The sequence below is a fragment of the Marmota monax genome, unplaced genomic scaffold (genome assembly GCF_021218885.2).
Source record: "Marmota monax isolate L192 unplaced genomic scaffold, Marmota_monax_Labrador192_F-V1.1 WCK01_AAM20220418_F8-fsc00017, whole genome shotgun sequence".
Classification (NCBI taxonomy): domain Eukaryota; kingdom Metazoa; phylum Chordata; class Mammalia; order Rodentia; family Sciuridae; genus Marmota; species Marmota monax.
Window position 1 is genome coordinate 23,193,034 of NW_026695241.1, and position 21,551 is coordinate 23,214,584.

Below are 21,551 nucleotides of genomic sequence, written 5' to 3' on the forward strand. Positions count from 1 at the left end.
TAGGAGGATTTGTTCCAGAAAGTACTTTTTCTTTGTGAGGATTACATACCACATAATAAAGTTAGACAAAATGGGATGAGATTATGACTGAACACAGAGCAGTCTTTTTTTATTTTTTTAGTTGTAGATGGATACAATATTTTTATTTATTTATTTATTTTTATGTGATGCTGAGGATTGAACCCAGTGCCTCACGCTTACAAGGCAAGAGCCCTACCACTGAGCTACAATCCCAGCCCAAGAGCAGGCTTATTGCTAGCGTATCAGAGCCAGTGAGAGGCCGTTGCGTGTATAGAGTCTGGCTCTTGACAATTTTGGTGGCCTATTCCTTTTTGTGCATCTTTGGTGCTGGGAACTGAACCAAGGTCTCACATATGCTAGGCAAGTGCTCTACCACTGAGCTACATCCCCAACCCCTTAGTGGTCTATTCTTATTTAATAGAGGTTTAAAGAATGAGACTACTGGACTTCTCTGGGTTTTGCCTATTAGCTCAGGGATAAAAAAGAGAATTTTATATTATTGCCTTATCGCGGGCTTTCAAGTAAAAATACATCCTTAGTTTCATTTGTTTCTGGAAACTATACCCTACTATGGTATGGATAGGTTTAAGTGTGATTGCCCCCCCCCCCAAGGGCTCATGTGCTACAGGTTTAGTCTCCAATGTAGTAGTATTAAAAGGTGGTAAAGCTGGGTATGGAGGTGCATGTCTATAATCCTATTGGCTCTAGAGGCTGAGGCAGGAAGATCACAAGTTCAAGGAAAGCCTCAGCAACTAAGTGAGACCCTAAGTAAAAAACAAAAAGGGATAGGGATGTGACTCAGTAGTTAAGTGCCCCTGGGTTCAATATCTAGTATTAAAAAAAGCAATGGTGGAACCTTTAAAAAGGCAAGACATAGTGGAAAGGGGTAACTTCTTCACTGTGAACGTTATTCTTGGAAGGGATTAGCACTGGTCTTAGAGGGTGAGTTTCCATAAAAATGGGTTGTTATAAAAGGAGCAAGACTGACCCTTCCCAGCTCTCTGCCTTCCTTTCTTAACATGTGGCCTCTTCCACATGTGCTTTCGCCACACCATTGAGGCCCTCACTGAGCCAGGCAGAAGCGGGCCCAATACTAACTGTGAGCTCCAGAACTGTGAGCTAAATAAACCTCATATCCTTACAAATTATCCAGTCTCAGGTATTTTGCTAAGAAGAAAAGTACACTAATACACACTCTGAAAGGGGAGAAAAGGAAACTGAATCCTCCTCAGGAGATATGTTTTGAATGGTTGAAGTACTTCTCAGTGAAAAGGAACACTTCCTGGCAGAATGCATTTACGTAATTCTAAAACTGTAGAGTTAGAGGCAGTTTGCCAGTCAAGATTCATCTTCTTCTAGCCTTCAAAGCTACTGGGATATTAGGGCAAAATTTGCACAAAGTGCCTATTTTACTTATTGCATTGCCTTATCAGAAGTCAGACTGCTTAACTATATTTCAGTCATACATCTCTCACATTACCTTCATCATGAAGAGGTGGCTGGGAAGGTATAAGTATACAAATAATATATTCTTTTCAACACATTCTTATCAGCTCCCAATCTGACTACTCATTTGCAAAACCAGGATACTCATACATTTTTTTTCCTCAGATCCTTTCAATAGTTCTTTATGATGATGATGATTTATATAACATAACAAATTAAGACAACGGGGTGAATAGCAGAACATTTTGGATAAAAAGGCTTACAGAGATTTAACTTTTTATGCAGTTGAAAGCACAGTATAGAACATTAAAATTATTTAAGAGGCTAGGCTATTTGTGGGTTTTAATAGTCTCTCTTGCATGTCGTTTCCAAGTTGGCAACAGCAAAACCATGGCAACAGGAAATTCTTCCTGCAGTGGAGTTTATGAATGCTTTTCTGTTTTCGTGACTCAACTCCTTATTTAATTTCCTGTACAGAAAATAAGAGAGATTACTATAGACTGCAATACAGAAGTGCTAATCCAAAGACCTTCTCAAAGAAAAACAGGTCACAGGTGTCTATGGATGAATTTAGAGATAAAATTTAAACTGCCTCCATGTAGACATGCAGCAGAAGCCAACATATCCTTACCAAAATAGATATTTGAGAACTTAAACTATTGACACTAGGGGAATGGGAGTGGACAACACTATGGGTTCATGCACTGTAATTAAACAGACACTTCATTATTGTGCTTTTAATCAACACACTTTATGAGCCAGACTAATACCAAAGCTAAAAAACTTATTTCCTTTGAGTTAAGATAGACCATGGACAATAATAATAAACAACAAAAACCCATCTAGGTATTCAAAGAATACAAAAATAAGCAAGTAGAGTAAACAAAGACTACATGGATGAGCATGAAAATTATGAAAACAAATGAAGTAAAAAATTCTAGGGCTTGCAATCAGATGGCTGTGAGCTCTTATGGTTTTTAATCACCCAATATTCAGCTACATGTAATAAAACTTGTGCAATGCTATCTGGAGTGATTCTGTGTGATATGTGTCTGCTGCTTTATTCCCTCCATACCTCTGATGACATTATTTTCTTGTAGTCCAATCCTGGCTCTGTGTGTGTGTGTGTGTGTTTGCGCGCGCATGCGTGCACATGCGTGATGCTAGAGAATGAACCCAGGGCTTTGTGCATGGTAGGCAAGCACTTTACCAACTGAGCTATATCCCAGCCTCAATCCTGACTATTTTGGTTATGTTCTTCAATTGCTCTGGTGCTACATTCTACCCCTCAAGTAATTTTCTGCAATAGATGGCAACGTTGTTTTATGGATAGTTTGGCATATGCACATTAGCACAGTAGGGGGAAAACAAGCATGGTGGGAGGTGAAAAGTATTTCTTACTTTTGGTGTCAAGCTGTGCTCGGTACTTCTCAAATCCTTTTAGCCGAACTCGTTCTCCCAACAGCTGAAGGAATTCCTCAAAGGCTGGGCCCGCTGCCTCATTGTTGTACATCTCCTCTTCCGTGCTCTGTCCTGCTTTGCAGTACATGATGCCCACTTTCTGCTGATAGTTCAGCTGTGGAGACAGCAACACAATGCATAGGGATGTAGGCAGGTACTCGGTGTTCCACTTAAATGCTAAAAGTCCTGGGGGTATAAGCCCAGCAAATAGCCAACATCTCTCTTCTCTTGAAATCCTTCTGTTTTAATTCTTCTGTTTCTGATCCAAAACTATAGTGGAAGTGGAACAAATACCTATAATCCTCATGAATTAAGAGAAAAAGGTCAGAAAAATAAATTCAAATGTCCTGCATTCAGGATTACAAATCATTAGACCAGATGTTGGTATTTGAGAGTATTTCTTTTCACAGATTACAAAATACAAAATGAGGCTTTAACCTAAAAAGAGCATGCTACAGGGACACTGCTACATCAATGTTCATAGCAGCACAATTCACAATAGCTAGACTGTGGAACCAACCCAGATGCCCTTCAATGGATGAATGGATAAAAAAAATGTGGCATTTATACACAATGGAGTATTACTCTGCATTAAAAAATGACAAAATCATAGAATTTACAGGGAAATGGATGGCATTAGAGCAGATTATGCTAAGTGAAGCTAGCCAATCTCTAAAAAACAAATGCCAAATGTCTTCTTTGATATAAGGAGAGTAACTAAGATCAGAGTAGGGACGAAGAGCAGGAGAAGAAGATTAACATTTAACAGGGATGAGAGGTGGGAGGGAAAGGGAGAGAGAAGGGAAAAGGCATGGAAATGGAAGGAGACCCTCAGAGTTATACAAAAGTACATACAAGAGGAAGTGAGGGGAAGGGGAAAAATAATATAAGGGGGACAAACGAATGTCAGTAAAGGGGGCAGAGAGAGAAGAGGGGAGGGGAGTGGAGTGGAGGGGAGGGGAGGGGAGGGGAGGGGAGTGGAGGGGAGGGGAGGGGAGGGGGGATAGTAGAGGATAGGAAAGGCAGCAGAATACAACAGACACTAGTATGGCAATATGTAAATCAATGGATGTGTAACTGATGTGATTCTGCAATCTGTATATGGGGTAAAAATGGGAGCTCATAACCCACTTGAATCAAATTGTGAAATATGATATATCAAGAACTATGTAATGTTTTGAACAGCCAACAATAAAAAATTAAAAAAAAAAATCGAGGAACAAAAAAAAAAAATGAGGCTTTACAAAATGGTTTGACGACAAAGGGCAATTCTTTTATAATGATTATTCCCTTTTAAAAAGTGAAGCCTTTATGAATTTAAAAACAGAGATCCACTTAATAAAACACTTTAAAATATATATATATTTATTTTATATATATGTATTTAAAATATATATACATTGTTTTGCACTTAAAAGTCCACTAATACCCTTGTTTTTTATTTGTTTTTGTAAAATTAAAGATTTGTCACTCAAGACCACTTGTCCAATATATTAAATTATAAACCTTGGTTATAACTGTCTGAACACTACCATTATCAACAATGTACTTAGGGAAACTTCTTTCCAAATATTTTTCTAAAAGTTGAGTATCTGGAGCAAAACTTAAAAAGGGGCTTCATAATGCAAATCAACTGTTGGCAAGCATTCCTAATTCAAATACAATTAAAATGAAGCACTTGATGGATTTAAATGTGATATAACACTAATCAAAATAATTATTCATCTATGAAAAGTCTAGTTATGTTGGGCATGGTGCCACATATCTGTAATCCCAGCTACTTGGGAGGCCGAAGCAGGAGAATCACAAATTGGAGGCCAGCATTAGCAACTTGGTGAGACCCTGACCATGTCTTAAAAGAAACTTGTTTTTTTTTTTTTTTTTTTTTTGGTGGTACTGGGGATTGAACCCAGGGCTTTGTGAATGCAAGGCAAGCACTCTACCAACTACGCTATATCCCAAGTCCATCAAAAGAAACTTTTAAAAAGGGCTGAGGTATAGCTCACTTGCCTAGCATGCTTGAGGTCCTAGTTTCAACTGCCAGTAATATCCATATTAAAAAAAAAAAAAGTTTAGTCAATCTGCAAACAAAATTTTAGGAGAAAACTGGACATTTAACAAGAAATTAGTCTGCAATAAAAAAATTTAGACTTTTAATTCTCTAGTGGCATCAGGACAATTTTTAGCCCTTAATCTTATTTCCAGAATGGCACTGAAGCCACTTCTTTAATAAATTTTTAATCTAATAAATGCAAAGGGAGAATGGAAGAGGTGAAATTTAAAAAACATTTTTTAAGAGACAGGGCTTTACTGTATTGCTCAGGTTGGCCCCAAACATCTGAACTCAAGCAATCCTGCCTCAGTCTTCTGCATAGCTGGGATTATCTGGCACTCTGCCTGGCAAGGTGAAATTTTCACAAACTAGTGTTCATTGAATACCTCCTATATGCCAAACACCATGTACAGTATCAGACATAATGATCTTCCTATCCTCACAACAGTCCACAATGCAGATCTTATGCATCTGATAGATAAGCAAAGTAAAGGTCAGAGAATGGAAGAGAAAGGAAATAGCCCAGGAAGGAGGGACACAAGATTAGAAACTACAGTTTATGGATATCATTTCATTAAATATCACTAGGACTTAACTGGACTTGTCCTGCCCCATTTCTAACACTGTACACAAATTGGTCTACGGCCTCTTATTTGCAATTCTGAAACCAAAAGGTAAAAGCCAAATTTAAGCAAACACACTTAGCAGCAAAATTTGATATGGGGGCTGACATCAATACTTTTAATTTATTCTTGTTTGTATGAATATTCATATTTCCCATTATATAAATATTCATATGCTTGATTGTGGGGTACTGTCCCAGATCCTACCAGGAATATTAATATATTGGTGCATGCCTTTTGTTATTCTTCTAAAATTTGAAAATTTCTGAATTCTGAAACAGACCCAGCCCCTGCCATTGTACACTGAGAGAATATGGAACTAAATTATCGTTGTTGACTTTCTCAACCAAATGGTTCATGACAGTTGAAACACAGAACTGTCTAGGGAATAAACCTTTGCTTGCTTTCTCCCCCTCCTTAGTACCCCTGCACTGCTGACAAAGAAGCTCAACAGCCTTCACGTGACCCATAGGCACGAGGGCTCTTTGGGAGTTCTATAATTGCATAGAACTGATTCTGCTTAACTCTACCTACTCCTGTGGGTGGAAGGTAATATTCCAAGTTTGAAACTTGCAAATAGCTGGATAGACTGATATTGAATATTTTTAAATGAACATACAAATTGGTATTATTGCTACTTCATTTAAATTATTAACAGGAACACAAGCATTTTTTTTCTAAGAGTGGTACGCAAAAACAAAGATCAAGGTTAAACTTGCTGCACTGTCATTTAACCCCTTCCTCAGTGGTTAAATGAGTGTGGCTAATGTTAGGAGGGCAACTCTGAACCTAAGACCTTTCTTGACTTTGAAATAACTTGAGTTCCCATTTAGGGATTGCCAAATAGAGTGGGTGATAGGCTTTTTTTTTTTTTTTTTTTTTGGTACGAGGGATTGAACCCAAGGGTGCTTAACCACTGAGCCACATCCCCAGTGCTTTTTTAATGGTTGGAGATATGGTATCACTACATTGCTTAGAGCCTCATTTTAGTTGCTGAGTCTGGCTTTGAACTCATGATCCTCCTGCCTCAGCCTCCAGAGCTGCTGGAATTACAGGCATGCACCACTATCCCCGGCAGCTGTATGTCTATTACAAAGGAGTCCTTAACACAGCCAGGTCCTAGGACTGAGCAATGCCTGACTTTCTTCCTGCAGAAAAAAACCATCAAAGAAATAAAGCAATGGGGTCCGGGGGTGGGGGGGAGTACTATGTTGTGTGGCTGGGCCTCCCAGATCTGCCTTTACAAACAATATAAAGTCACTCTGTTCAATGGAAAAATTATAGTGACACTGCATTTGTGGATGCCTTTTTTAAACTTTTAGATTAAAGACCCAAGATTTCACTGTGAAACATTCAAAAGGATTCACTTATCTATTAAAAAATGAGTTTAGTGTGGAAAGAAGATAAGTAAGAAAACTTCCCCCAAAGCACTGGACAAGCTGACTTCAAGGGCAATAGGACAATGTGCCCTTCTTTTCACTGATTTCTCATACCCTGGTGAGCTCCTACAGACAGAAGAATAAACTGGTTTTGCTGGCTTGAAAAGAATGTTCCTTTAAGGGGATTAAGAAATTCACCAGAATGTCAAATTTCCTCCAGTTTGAAACTGTGCCAAATGTCACCTGCTCTATCCTCCTAAAGTGACAATCTGTATCCTTGATTTCTACTCCAATAAAATCGAATGTAGGTGGCAGTCTCTGAACTCAGGCTCTTGAATCCTTAGTTAGTAAGCATGTTCCCTGAAAGAATATGAGAAATTCTGAAGGAGGAATTACATGAATACAACAAGAAACATTCCAAGAAAAGGAGCAAATGACAATGGAGTGAGAACTGAGGCTTGCATATGAGGTTATATAAAATGGTCTTTTTTCTTTGAGAAACACTCACAAATGTGTCCGTGTGAGTTTATGTATGTGAATACACAATACCTAAATGTAATGCTTACAACAGAGTAATGATGACACCAGAACCTTCCTGGGAACAGGCTGGGTTTATCCAGTTTTGCTTTGGATAATTTCTAGGTCATTTAATTAAGTGGTTATAATTCCATGCTTGCAGATAAACTGCTCATATGGAACACTTATAGAAGTGATTGGACACTAAACAAATGTTTCTGTTTGTGAAAAAAAGAATGACCATCAGTCAAACAGGACAAAGGCTTTGAGATAAAGATTTTGAATCTCCGCTAAGTAAACATCTACCAACACTGATGGGAAGTTAACAGTACTAAACTGGCTCTCTCTCATGAAATAAGCACTTCAATACAGAATCAAACCAACAGAGACAGGTTGAGCATCCCTAACCAAAAATTCAAAATCTGAAATGCTCCAACATCTGAAATGTTTTGGGTTTGTTGTAACACTCAAAACATTTCAGCTTTTGAATTTTCAGATCAGGGATGCTTAAGCAGTAAAGTATCTGTACATATTCCAAAACCTAAAAAACTAAAATTAGAAACACACTGGACCCAAACATTCTGGTTAAGGGATAGCCCACCCATACCACAATCTGACTTACACAGTCCTAGGTTCCTAGAAAGATGGCTGCAAAAGTCAAAGCTCTTAGCAGTAAGAATACTTTGAATCTTTACAAGTAGAAACAGATTGAGCCTCTCAGACACCTCTCAAGAAGTCTTGCATTTTTCACCCCATCTTCCCCAGTGTTTCAGTCACAGGAAGGACATTGATGTGACACACACCACAAGGACAACCCTGTTTTTTACAAAACCTTTAATATTAATCTAGAAAGTTATGAGGTATGACATCCTGCAGGTCTTTCATTGTGCAACATTTCTCGAAGCGTAGACCATGAACTCTTGAGGGTCCCTGAGACTCTTTGGGGGGAGACCCAGGATGTCAAAACTGTCTTTATAGTAATATCAAGAGGTCCTCTGATGTTAGCAATGATGGTGACCCAAACTGCTGGCACCTCGAATGAATCAAACCAGTGACACCAAACTATGCCAGCATTCATGTATTCTATTTCACTGCTGTGCACTCACCATCACCTCCAGAAAGTGCAGGTAAGAATGTCCTTGATGAAGCAATAATGATTTTCATTAAAAACATACATGTTAATATTCTACTTGATGATATGAGGAATATGCATGAAGCATTTGTTGCCTATTTAAGTATGACAGATTCCCCAAGGAGAAGCACTTGGTTGAATGATCTGCAAGGTGAACTAGTTGCTTTAATCACAGAAGACTGTGGGAAACAGAATGATTCCCCCTTTCCTCAAAGTATCTGCATCCTAATCTCTGGATTCTGTGAATATGTACTTGTAGTACGGCAGAGGAGAACTATGTTTATGGATATAATTAAGATTGCTTATCAGCAGATAGGGACTGTAACCCGGATTACTCAAGTGGGCTTGATAGCAAAAATGTCCTGAAAAATAGGACAAAAGTAGGACAGGGAGGCACAAGATGATGGATGATTGTCAGCAAGAGCTGTAACAATGGTGGCAGAGTAGGAGGGGAATATAACACTGTTAGATCTGGAAGAGGAAGGCAGAGAACTGTGTGTAGTCTCTAGAAGATGCAAACATAAGGATTCAGAATCACCCCTAGAACACTAAATCTGTTACAGCAACAATAAAAACTAAGTAAAGCACTTTTTATTTGAAAGAACAACGAACTGACAAACTGTGGTTACTTAGACTGTATATCTAGAAGTATTTTCTTGAAAATAAAAAAAAGGGAGCTTGTTATTTTAAGGAAAACAACTAATGATATCTTGCTGATTACATAATTCAAACTTTACAACAAAATTTTTTTGATTCTGAAAAACTTATACCTATCATTATGAGTTTGAGAGCATACCAACTTCAAAGATTTTTTTTTTAATAAGACCAATGTTAATGTTAACAATGGGTATTTTTGTTATAATAAACTAAGTCAACACTTAGAAAATCTGCATAAGAGAACCAATATTTTCCAAATGACTGACACATGGAGTTATCATTTATGGATAAAAGATTCATCTAAAGTATACAAAAGTCAATGAATTTTTAATTTAAGTACACTTAGGGTTTCAGGTCAATTCAGATTAATCTTTAAGAAGCTACCATTTGTTGAGTTTGATACTGTATCAAAGAAAAATATCCACAATTACCTGAGAAGTCATAAAATTCTTTTCCCCCCTGGTACTAGGGATTGAACCTAGGAATGCTCTATGGCTAAGCTACATTTGTAAAAATTTGAGGAGGAGGTCTTGACAAATTGCCCAGGCTGGCTTTGAATTTATAATCCACTGTGCCTAGGCTTCCTCCAAATAGCTGGGATTATAGGTGTGCACCATTGGCTACTCCTTCCTTTTCAAAGCGCATGCACTGTGTGAGGCCAGACTTTCTTTGTCCACTCCAACCAAAACAACAGATTGCAACAGAGAGACAGCAGAAGCAGATGTGACTCCAACTGCATTCTATTAAAGCAGACATTAAAGGGATCTGAAAAATGTTCAAAAAAGTCTTTCACTGACTTTTTAAAGACTTCTTTCACAAAAATGTCATTTATATTAACATAATTGCTTATTATTGCTATTTTTAAAAGAATTAACTCAATATTTAAAATTTCTACATAAATTTTAATGAAGTAAATGAATACAAACTGAAAAGTAACATAAGCAAAAGTTCCTGGGTGTCCTTGATACAACTTTTAAGGGGGTAAAAATATTCTGAGACTAAAAAAGTTTGAGGGCAAGAAAAAATGGTTAAAAAAAAAAGTTTGAGCACTATTATCATTGTACTTCATTTTGCCATTCTCTAATGACAGGAAATTAGGTGCCTTTACCCACGTTTATTGGTTATCCGATATGTTTTTTGCAGAGTCTGCCAAAATTTCCCCCTTTGGCTGCAGTAAAGATTTACTCTCAGCTGGGTACTGTGGTACATGCCTGTATTATAGCTTCTCAGAAGGCGAACGCAGGAGAGTCACAAGTTTGAGGCCAACCTCAGCAATTTAGCAAGAACCAAGAACTAGTCTCAAAATAAAATGAAAATGGCTGGGAATGTATCTCTGGAGTACAATGTTTGCCTAGCAACACAAGACCTAGGTTCAATCCCCAGTATCTCTCTCTCTCTCTCTCTCTCTCTCTCTCTCTCTCTCTCACACACACACACACACACACACACACACACACACAATGCATCTTGGTGCAGTTTTCTGTTTCTTATTCTTGAATATGTGAGTTACAATTTACATCTATGAAAAATCTAGAGCCATTCTTTCCTCGTTTTTGGGTGCTTTCTACCTCCTCTGGGGACTGACTCATATGTATTGTTATGCCAGGTAAGGTTCTCACCACATTCATGTGGTTTTTTTGGGTTGCTCTTCTTTAAACTTGTTTATTTAATTTGGAATTATTTCTACTGCTATGTCTTCCAGTTCACTAATCTGTTCTCTTGCATTGTCTAATTGTTGTTAATCTTTATCAGGACATTTTTTTTTCCTCTGACTCTGTACTTTCACATCTATAATTTGGATCTGGAACTTTTTAAAATGTGTTCCAGATCTTTACTTAAATGTATTCGATCTTTCTTTCAGCTTCCTAACATATAAAAAGATATCTGTGTCATTTTTGTGGTGGGTTTTGATTTGATTCTCCCTTACTATGGATCATATTTTCTTGCTTATAATTTTTGGTCAATCAATGAATGGATTGTTAGACATCATCCTTTTGGGTGTTGAATATTGTTGTATTCTATTTTGTGGGGGAGCATTTCAGACATAATTCCTTTTCTATAAGTGTTCTTTGGCTTTTTTTCTGGAAGATAGTTGAATTATTTATAAATAGTCTGATACTTTTATGTTCTTGCTTTTAAATTCTATTCAGTTGTACTTGGGCAGGATTTATTTTAATGAAAATTTTGCCCCACTATTGAGGCAAAAGCATTATGAGACTCAACCCAATGCCATGTGAATGATGAGGTTTTACAGTTGGTTGAGGGAGACTGTGCAGCTCTCGTTTTCCTGATACTCTGCTCTACAATCTGTAGCCTTCTGGCTTCCCTGGAGTCCCATTTTAGTCTCAACTCATAGAGGCCCTTGGCCTTCAGCTGGGTGTACTTCCCAAGCTGCAGCTTTGAAATGCTTCAGAGAGAAAGCTGGAGAAATCTGAGAGTTTGCCTCAATTGTTGCCCAACTTCCAGGTCTCACTGTCCTTTGCTGCCTCATGTCCGATGTCATTAAAAACCACTGTTTCATTGTTTTGTCTAGTTTTTAAAGCTGTTTCAGATGGGAGAATAAATCTGGTCCCTTACTTAACTGTGGCCGGAAGCATACATCTTCCTTCTGTTTACATATAAACTTTATTGGTGTACAGTTTCTGATCAGTAAACTGCATGTTTGAGACATACAATTTAATGAGTTCTGACAAACTACCACCACGATCAAATTCCTAACATTCCCATCATGACCCTAACAGCTCCTAGCTCCCCTTCGCCACTCATCCCTGTATCACCCAACAGCCTCAGGGAATCTTGTTCTAATTGTTTCACTATAAATTACTTTTGCCTGCATTTTATTATGCTTCACATTTTTTATATTGGTGCATTACAGTTGTACATAATGGTAGGCTTTGTTGTTACATATTAGTACATGCACACAATATAATTTGGTTTTCTACATTTGTGTGTATGTGTGTGTGTGTGTCTGTGTGTATTTTAGTTGTCAATGGACCACTATTTTATTTTTTAATGTGGTGCTGAGGATCGAACCCAGCTCCTCACACATGCTAGGCAAGTGCTCTACCACTGAGCCACAACCCCAGCCCAGTTGTCTACATTTTTGAAGAATATTTTATTGGGAGTTATACTCTTTCAGCACTCTACAAATGTCTTCTGGCTTCTGTCTTTTCTTTATGCTACTAAGCCCAGCAAATGGTTAATTTTAACAGCCAATTGTCTCTTATTGTGAAGGCATTTTTGCATCTGGCTATTTTGAAGATTTTTCTCTTTTGTTTTCAACAGTTTTTACTACAATAGGCCTACCTCTGTATTTCTTCTATTATCTTGGTCAGTGTAGACAGAGCTCCTTGGTTCTGTCTCAAGGTATGACTTTAATTAGTTTTAGAAAATTTCTCTACAAGTATTTCTTCAAACATTGCTTCTGTTCCCAAACACTGCACCTATGTCTCCTCTCCTGGAAATCCAATTGCATATATGTATTTTACTGTGACTCACACGCTTTTTACTCACTTTCCTACATTTTCTGTGCTTTCTTGTCTTTATTCTGTAGTTAAAATTTTTCTGAAAACTTGTCTTCATCTATTTTCCCTTTATTCTGTCTACTGTGTTCTTAAACTCATCTAGTTTTAGATGAGTACGTAGAACTCATTCTTCTTTCAGATGGTTTAACTTTTGATTACTTATATTTCCAATTCTGGAATTTGTTTGATTATTGTGAAGATTTGAATTCTCTGGTGAGTCTTGAATTCCATATATACATCTGCAGCCTCTGAGGCCACTGAAACCTCTCCTCTGCCTCCTAACGTTTTACCTGGTATTTATGTTGGACTTTACCCCTTGACTCTTGCTTATCAGCAAACACCCAAGGGAAAAAGAACTGTAGGATATTTTTAATTTTGAAGAACTCCAACTTCTCAATTCTTTATTTTTGGAATCAGGCTTTTGGTGTCATGTCTATGAATTCTTCACTAAGCCCAAGGTTCCAAAGATTTTTCTAAAGATTTTATCAGAAATGTTTTAGCAACAACAAGTGCTGGCGAGGATGTGGGGAAAAGGGTACACTTGTACATTGCTGGTGGGACTGCAAATTGGTGCAGCCAATTTGGAAAGCAGTATGGAGATTTCTTGGAAAGCTGGGAATGGAACCACCATTTGACCCAGCTATTCCCCTTCTGGGTCTATTCCCTAAAGACCTAAAAAGAGCAAGCTACAGGGACACTGCTACATCGATGTTCATAGCAGCACAATTCACAATAGCAAGACTGTGGAACCAACCCAGATGCCCTTCAATAGACGAATGGATAAAAAAAATGTGGCATTTATACACAATGGAGTATTACTCTGCATTAAAAAATGACAAAATCATAGAATTTGCAGGGAAATGGATGGCATTAGAGCAGATTATTCTAAGTGAAGCTAGCCAATCCCTAAAAAACAAATGCCAAATGTCTTCTTTGATATAAGGAGAGTAACTAAGAACAGAGTAGGGACGAAGAGCATGAGAAGAAGATTAACATTAAACAGGGATGAGAGGTGGGAGGGAAAGGGAGAGAGAAGGGAAATTGCATGGAAATGGAAGGAGACCCTCAGGGTTATACAAAATTACATACAAGAGGAAGTGAGGGGAAAGGGAAAAAAAATACAAGGGGGAGAAATGAATTACAGTAGAGGGGGTAGAGAGAGAAGAGGGGAGGGGAGGGGAGGGGAGGGGGGATAGTAGAGGATAGGAAAGGCAGCAGAACACAACAGACACTAGTATGGCAATATGTAAATCAATGGATGTGTAACTGATGTGACTCTGCAATCTGTATACGGGGTAAAAATGGGAGTTCATAACCCACTTGAATCAAAGTGTGAAATATGATATATCAAGAACTATGTAATGTTTTGAACAACCAACAATAAAAATTTTAAAAAAAAGAAATGTTTTAGTTTCACACTCCATCTATGATCCATCTGAATTAATTTCTGTATAAGGTATGGCACATTAAAGTCAAGGGTTATTATTATTTTATGAATGTTCAGTTGTCCCAGTGCTGTCTGAAAAGCCTATCCTTCCTTCTCTGCTTTGGTACCATTGCCAAAAATCAGCTGGCTTTGTCTGTGTGAGGCTATTTCTGGTTTTCTATTCTTTTCCACAGATCCATGTGTTTATTATCCTTCAACAATAACAGTGATTACTCTAGCTATGTCGTCAAACAAGGTAGAACAATTTCTCTTATTTCTTAAAATTGTTTTAGTTTCTCTGCCTTTTCATACAAGTTTTAGAATAATAGTGTCCATGTTACATTAAAGATTATTCTAAAATTTATGTGAAAAGAAAAATGAATATACTGTGTCTATTCGTTTATTAATGTCATCTTTGATTTCATCAGTCTTTCACAACTTTTTTTGAAGAAGTCCTATACATATTTAGATATATGCCTAAGTATTGTTCCTTTAAAAAAAAGGGATTGTAAATGATACTGTATTTTATCAGTTTTCACATATTCATGAAAGAAAAATAATTAGCTTTTTATAAGGTGCTATTATATCATACATGCTAGCTGAACATACTTTTACACAGATTCTTAGGGATCTTAAATAGGGATGGTTTCATTTTTTCCTTTCCTATATCTACATGTCTATTAGTTCCTTTTCTTTCCTGAATACAGTGATGAGAACTTCCAGTACTATGCTGAATAAGAGTGGGGACAGAACACATTATTCCCTCGTTAATATTCAGTCTTACCATCGTATGATATAAGTGTAGATTTTTTGTAGCTGTTCTTTATCAAGAGAAAGTTCCTTTCTATTCTAATCTTTCTTAAAAATCATGAATAGCTTTGAATTTCTTAAATGTGTGATTTTTCTAGGCTGTTAGTAAGGGGAGTCTACATACTTGTACTGTGAGTCATAATGAGTCTCACCTACTTGTGAATGGTGAGCCCGCCTTGCATCTTTGGAATAAACCCAACTAGGTTTGGATCTATAATTTATATATGTAAATTACTGAGTTACATTTGCTAATATCCAGGAATTTTGAGTGTACATTAATGAGGAACAGGGCCTATAGTTTTCTTCTTTCTTACTTTTTCTAGCTTTGGTATCAGGGCTTCATAAAATGAACTGAGAAGTATCCATCATCTACTTTCTAGAAGAAACTGTGTAGAACTGGTGATGATCTTTCTTTAAATATTAGGTAGAATTTTCCAGAGAAACCATCTGGCTCTGTAGATTACTTCTGGAGTTCTAAAATTATTGATTTAATTTTCTCAAAAATTATAGGGATGAGTTGTGGTAGTGTTTTAAAGGAGTTGTTCCATTTCACCTGAGTTATCAAAATTACATAGGTACATAGTACCACTGTATTACACTGCAGATGTTCACTGCACTGGTAGACATTCCATTTCATTCTTGATTATGGCAAGAGTTGTTTTAGCTCCAGATTTTTCTTTTGTTAGTCTTCCTAGAGTATTTTCAACTTTATTGATTTTTTTTTACAGAGCTAGCTTTTTGTACCATCATTCTGTTATCAACTGATTGACTTCTATCTTTATAACTTCCTCTGTCTTCTTTGCACTTATTTTGCATGCTCTCTCTTTTTCAATTACACGAGGTATGATCTTGGATTACTCAATTGAAACATTTTACTTATTTATTCATTTGTTATTATTACTTAGTGTTTTTGGTAGTCCTATGGATTGCACGCAGAACCTCATGCATGCTAGGCAAGTGCTCTATCACTTGAGTACAACCCCAGACCTTTTCCTTTTTATTTTAAGCCAGGGTCTTGCTAAGTTGCCAAGGCTGGCTGTGAACTTGTGATCCTCCTGCCTCAGGCTCCTGAGTCATAGGATTACAGGAATGCTCCACCGCATTGGTCACAAGACTTTTCATCTTTCCTTATGCAGCATACAGTATTATAAATTTCAATTCTCAGCCAATTTAGATGCATCTTGTAAATTTTGAAATATTCTCATGTTCCTTTCACTTAATAAAATTTTAAATTCCCAAAGGCTTTTTCTGGAGCTATTTCTGTTATATTTCTATTATTTCTAGTTTGAATCTACTTTGTTAAGGAGATGATCTATTTTTAGGATTTCACCTTTTAAAAATTTGCTGACTTTTATAGCCTAGGATCTGGTTTACCTTGACATATGCTCCAAGTTGCTTAAAAATAATGTTCTGCTATTGTGAGGAATGTTTTGTGTTGATTAGATCCTACTAGTTGATAGTGTTGTGTAGTTCTATATCCTTGCTGATTTTCTATCTAGTTGTACAAAGAAGATCGTTAAAACCAATGTAATTATGGATCTCTTTTTAGTTTTATCAGCTTTTAGCTCATATGTTTTACAGCTGTTTTATTGGGTCACAAACATCTAGGATTGCTATGTTTTTTTGGTAGACTGCCCTTTAACTATTATACATTTTTCCTTCCTGTCCCTGGTAATTTTCTTTGGTCTGAATTCTATTTTATCTAATTTAACAGCCATTATGGCTTTCTTTTGATTAGCATTTGCATAATATATAAATGCAATCTTTTATATTTCAACTGAGTTTAGTCAAGTAGCTTAAAGTTCACATAACTGGATAATGTTTCACTTTAAATTCATTCTGTAAATCTTTCTTTTAATTGGTATATTTAGAACATTTACATTTAAAGAAATAATTGATGTGTTAGAACTTAATTAAGTCTGCCATTTTATTTGTTGTTTATTTTCTTTATCCTGTCTTTGAAGATTGACTATGTTTTAGAATTCTATTTTGATTTACCAATAGTGTTTATAGGTATCAATTTTACCAAATATACAAACTTTACCTCCTTTTAGGCTTTTTGTCTTTTACCACATATAAAATAATTGTCTGAATTTCTGTATGCACATTGATACATACCTTCAACATTGGTATAGCTTTTGCTTCAAATGCCAAAATAATGCAGGGAACTCAATAGCAAAAGTAATAATGCATATATTTACTCTATTATTTTTTCCTCCTATCTAAAACTTTAAAATCTCTTCTCCTATCTGTATTTTTAGGGTAGGTCTGCTGGTTACAAATTCTCTTGTTTTCCTTCACTGACAACATCTTGATTTGCTCTTTATTCCTGAGGGATATTTTCCCTGAACATAAAATTCTTGGTTGACAGTTCTTTTTTTTCAGCATTTAAGAAATGCCATGCCATTTCCTTCTGTCCTCAGTAGCTTCTGATAAAAAAAAAAAATCTCTTATTCAAAATTGTTCTTCCCCTATAATAAGGTGTCATTTCTATTTTGCTTCTTTCAAGACTTTGTCTATAGTGTTCCGAAATTTGACCATGATATATTTTGGTTGTTTTTTTTTTTTAATTGGAAGTTTCCAGTTTCTATGTTAATGAGTATGAGTTAATTGTACATATTAACGGGATACAGTGCGACAGTTCAACACATGCGCACAGTGTGCACCAATCAAATCAGGGTAACTAGTGTCTCCATCTACTTATCATTTTCTTCTGTTTGGAGCCTTCACACTCCTCTTCTAGAACTTCATAAAAGATGTAATATATTATTATAAACTACAATCACTGTGCTGCAGAACAACACTAGAGGTTTTTTTCCTAATTGTGTTTAGATTATTCAACCTCCCTGCAATATTAATTATATTTCTATGTGTCCTTAGTAAATTTCACATATTCTCAGATTGTTGCTCATTTATTTTTCCCAGATTAGACATCGAGTTTCTAAAGAGCAGAGGCAATACTTTGTTCATCTTTACAAATCCAGTACCTAGCACATAACATGTTCTCAACAAATGTGTGTCAAATTAACCAACCATGATATATTTTGCTGTGGACTTCTTTGAATTTATCTTGTTTAGCTTCTTAAATCTGAAGATTTAGGTTTTATACCAAATTGGGGAGGATTTTAGCTGTTACTTCTTTGAATACTCTTTCAAAGCCTGCCGCCCTCTTTCTCATTGTCTTCCAAGCTCCGACAATACAATTATTAAATATTATATTGCAGTAGCACAAATCCTGAGGCTCCATTTTTATTTTACATCTAACTCTTTGTTATTCAAACTGGATGGTTTCTACTGCTCCATATTTAAGTTCACAGACTCTTTTCTCCATCTATCCCATCTTGCTGTACCTATTGAGCTTTTTATTTTTGTTGCTGTAATTTTCAGTTCTAGCATTTCCGTTTGTTTCTTACTGATATCTTCTATTTCTTCTCTTTTCTTTTTTGGTACTAGGATTAAACTCAGGGGCACTTAACCATCGAGCCACATTCCCAGCACCTTCTCCTTTTTTTAATGTTTTATTTTGATGCAGGATTTCACTAAGTTGCTTAGGGCCTTGCTAAATTGCTGACGCTGTCTTTAAACTTGTAATCTTCCTGTCTTACTTAGTAAAAGTATCTGGGAGATCTTTCCATGCCAGTATATAGAAAGGTTTCCTGTTATTTTTACTTCTGCATAGTATTCTATTGATTGCGGTAGCATAGTTTCCCTATCAATGGTCATTTGAGCCACTGGGATTACAGGCATGCACCACCATGCCTGGCTTAATATCTTCTATTTCTTTGCTAAGATTTTTTAAAAATTTTTTAAAATCATGCTTTTAATTGCTTTTTAAGCATTTTAATGATGGCTATAAAAAGCACTGTTAGATAATTCTAACATCTGTGTTGTCTTGGTGTTGGCATGTAATAACTCTTTCCAATTAATGTTTTCTTCATTGGTATGACTAGTGATTTTCAATTCAAATCTATATATATTGGATAAGATGTTATGAGATTAGGATCTTATTTAAATCTTTTTTGTTAGCAGGACTCCTTTATTACCACTCTGATAGGGAGAAAAGGATATAGCTAGGTGAGGTTAAAAGTCAGTCCCACTGGCATGAGAGGGAAAGGGCAGGAGTGGAAGTTCCAGCTCCCTATGAGTTCTCCACTGAAACCACCCTTCTGGAAGTGCAGGGGTGAGCCTTACTACTCTGTGTGGTTTTCACTGCCACTGCATTGAGGACTTGAATAGATCTCATACTTGCTGAGTGTGCTCAAAGTCCTGACTCCCCACTAGGCCTCCTCTGGCACCATCACAGGGGAGCAGCAGGTGCTCCTCATTACCACTCCACAGAGAGGCAAATTCCAGCTCCCCACTTAGGCTTCTCTAGCAATGCCTCAGGAGAGTTTAGGGAAGGGGGAAGGCTGTAGCCCTTCCTTATTTGTTTTTGTGGTATTTAGTAGGAGTAGAGGGATTGTTTACAAGTTTTCTGCCTTTCTATGGCTTTGGGTTTTTTTTTTGTTGTTGTTGTTGTTGTTGTTCTTTGACTAAAGGGACTAGGCTTTGGGGGTGAAGGGGCTTCTTTTGCCTGTATTTATTGGGATTTCTAGGCTGCAGGCTTCTTTCAGCTCACAAACTGGGATATATAAGCAAAACAGAAAACCCAGAGATCTTACCACTGTGGCACTCCCCAGATCCCAAGGTCCTTAGCCAGTCTGCCTTCTCCTATCTACCTTTCAAACTCTTTTCATGTTTTATTTATATCTAATATCCAGCATTATTGGCTGTATTTAGTAGGAAGAACAGGGGGAAAATACATTTCATATTTCCAGAGGCCAAAGTCTCAACTTAGTTTAAGAAAATATTTCGTCCAGTCTTTCTTGTCATTCTCAGTGGGTAGTTGGTCTTCATTAAGCTAATCTGCCACTGATGGAAGACTTTGGCCATTTGTTTTAAACCTTCAATATTCATATTGACAGCACTCATTTTGATTTGGTTTTCATAAACATAACTCTCTTAACTACTTCCTGAAGATAAGTCTCTATATTGTCCTCCAGAAAGAATGACAGAGACTGGGAAAAAAATCAATTATTGATACGAAAAAAATGCTAGTTTAAAATTGTATCCATATTGGAAATTACTAACAAAAATAACATTTGGATACTGTGTAGGAAAGTTTTTTAAAAGTATTTGATACATAGTTTCAAAATTATTTATATATACTTATAGATATATCCTAACCTATTTTTATCTTTGGCATAATATAAATGAAACAGTCTACACATGCTAATAATTTTATCTAACAATGTGTTGTGTAAAATTTCTCACAAAATAAAAAAAATGTATGGGGTATTTATAAAAAACAAATTTTAATTATATAGGAAAAGACTCTTAATTGTAGCACTGTTTATAACAGAAAAAAGGTTGGAATCAACCCAAATGACCATTGATAGGGAAACTATGCTACAGCAATACAATGGAATACTATGCAGAAGTAAAAATAACAGGAAACCTTTCTATGTATTGTCATGGAAAGATCTCCCAGATACTTTTACTAAGTAAGAAAGGAAGTGTCTTACATTTTATATAAAGAAATAAAACTGTGTATGCATATTTGGTAGTATCTGAATACAGAAATACAGAAACACTGTATACAAGAAATCATAAAAGTGGTAACTATGAAGGAGTGGAGAGAGGGGCAATAGAAAGAGAATGGAAATAAGACCCCTCAACATTAAATTAATGGTCTTATTACGTCTATTTTCAAACTTTTATTACCCACTCAAATCCTAGAGGAAAAAACTAGTTTAACTTTTTATTTTAAAGCTGATTTTAAAATATAATTAATAGTTCACAATAAAGAAGATTGAAAGGTTTGCTGTTATTCTGTAATATTTGTATTTTCTGTATTCTATGAACCAAAGAATCCTCACTGCAAGTGCCTCTTTATCTTGCTGTACTCCATCACTGCAAACTGCAGTCCTACCACAGCCATGTCCCACAAATGCCAATGCTATCAGTCAGCCAATCACAGGGTCTTCTCATTGGAGAGATACAGCCATCCTGTCATCCAAATCAGCCTTGGTTGGGCAAAAGAACTGGGATAGGCCAGCACAGGGTAACCACTCCTTGCAAACAGGACAAAGCTGTGGCTGCCCCTACCTCCATTTCCTGACCTGATGGCTGACAGGTACAATTTGGTAGCCACCTGACTTTTAAACACTATCTAAAAGAAGATTTAAACTCTAGGAATGACAATTGTTCTGCTAAAGCGTCATTCACAGAAAATTGGTTTTGGAAAGAATGTCTCCCTTTGGGTCATTTTTCAAAACAGCTGCTGGAAATCAACAAAGAAAACGGCTGGTCAAACTCATTTATCTTCACAATAAAACACTACAACGTGGCAATGAATAGGGTTTAAGTCAGCAGAGAATTTCACTCATGTCCTTAATCAAAAGATCAGTACTATTTATTATGGAATAAATATTGCTTTTTTCCTTTCATCCATTCTTGATATA

General features: G+C 36.5%; 1 protein-coding gene across 16 annotated transcripts in view; it reads right to left on the bottom strand.

Moving 5' to 3' along the window:
* Positions 1–21,551, bottom strand: part of Sipa1l1 (signal induced proliferation associated 1 like 1) — a 367,512-nt gene that overhangs the window by 88,619 nt on the left and 257,342 nt on the right. For all 16 annotated transcript variants that reach the window (XM_058577710.1, XM_058577721.1, XM_058577720.1 and 13 more), the window contains one exon: positions 2,869–3,043. In XM_058577710.1, the coding sequence (XP_058433693.1) occupies positions 2,869–3,043 (175 nt within the window). The remainder of the gene's footprint in view (positions 1–2,868; positions 3,044–21,551) is intronic.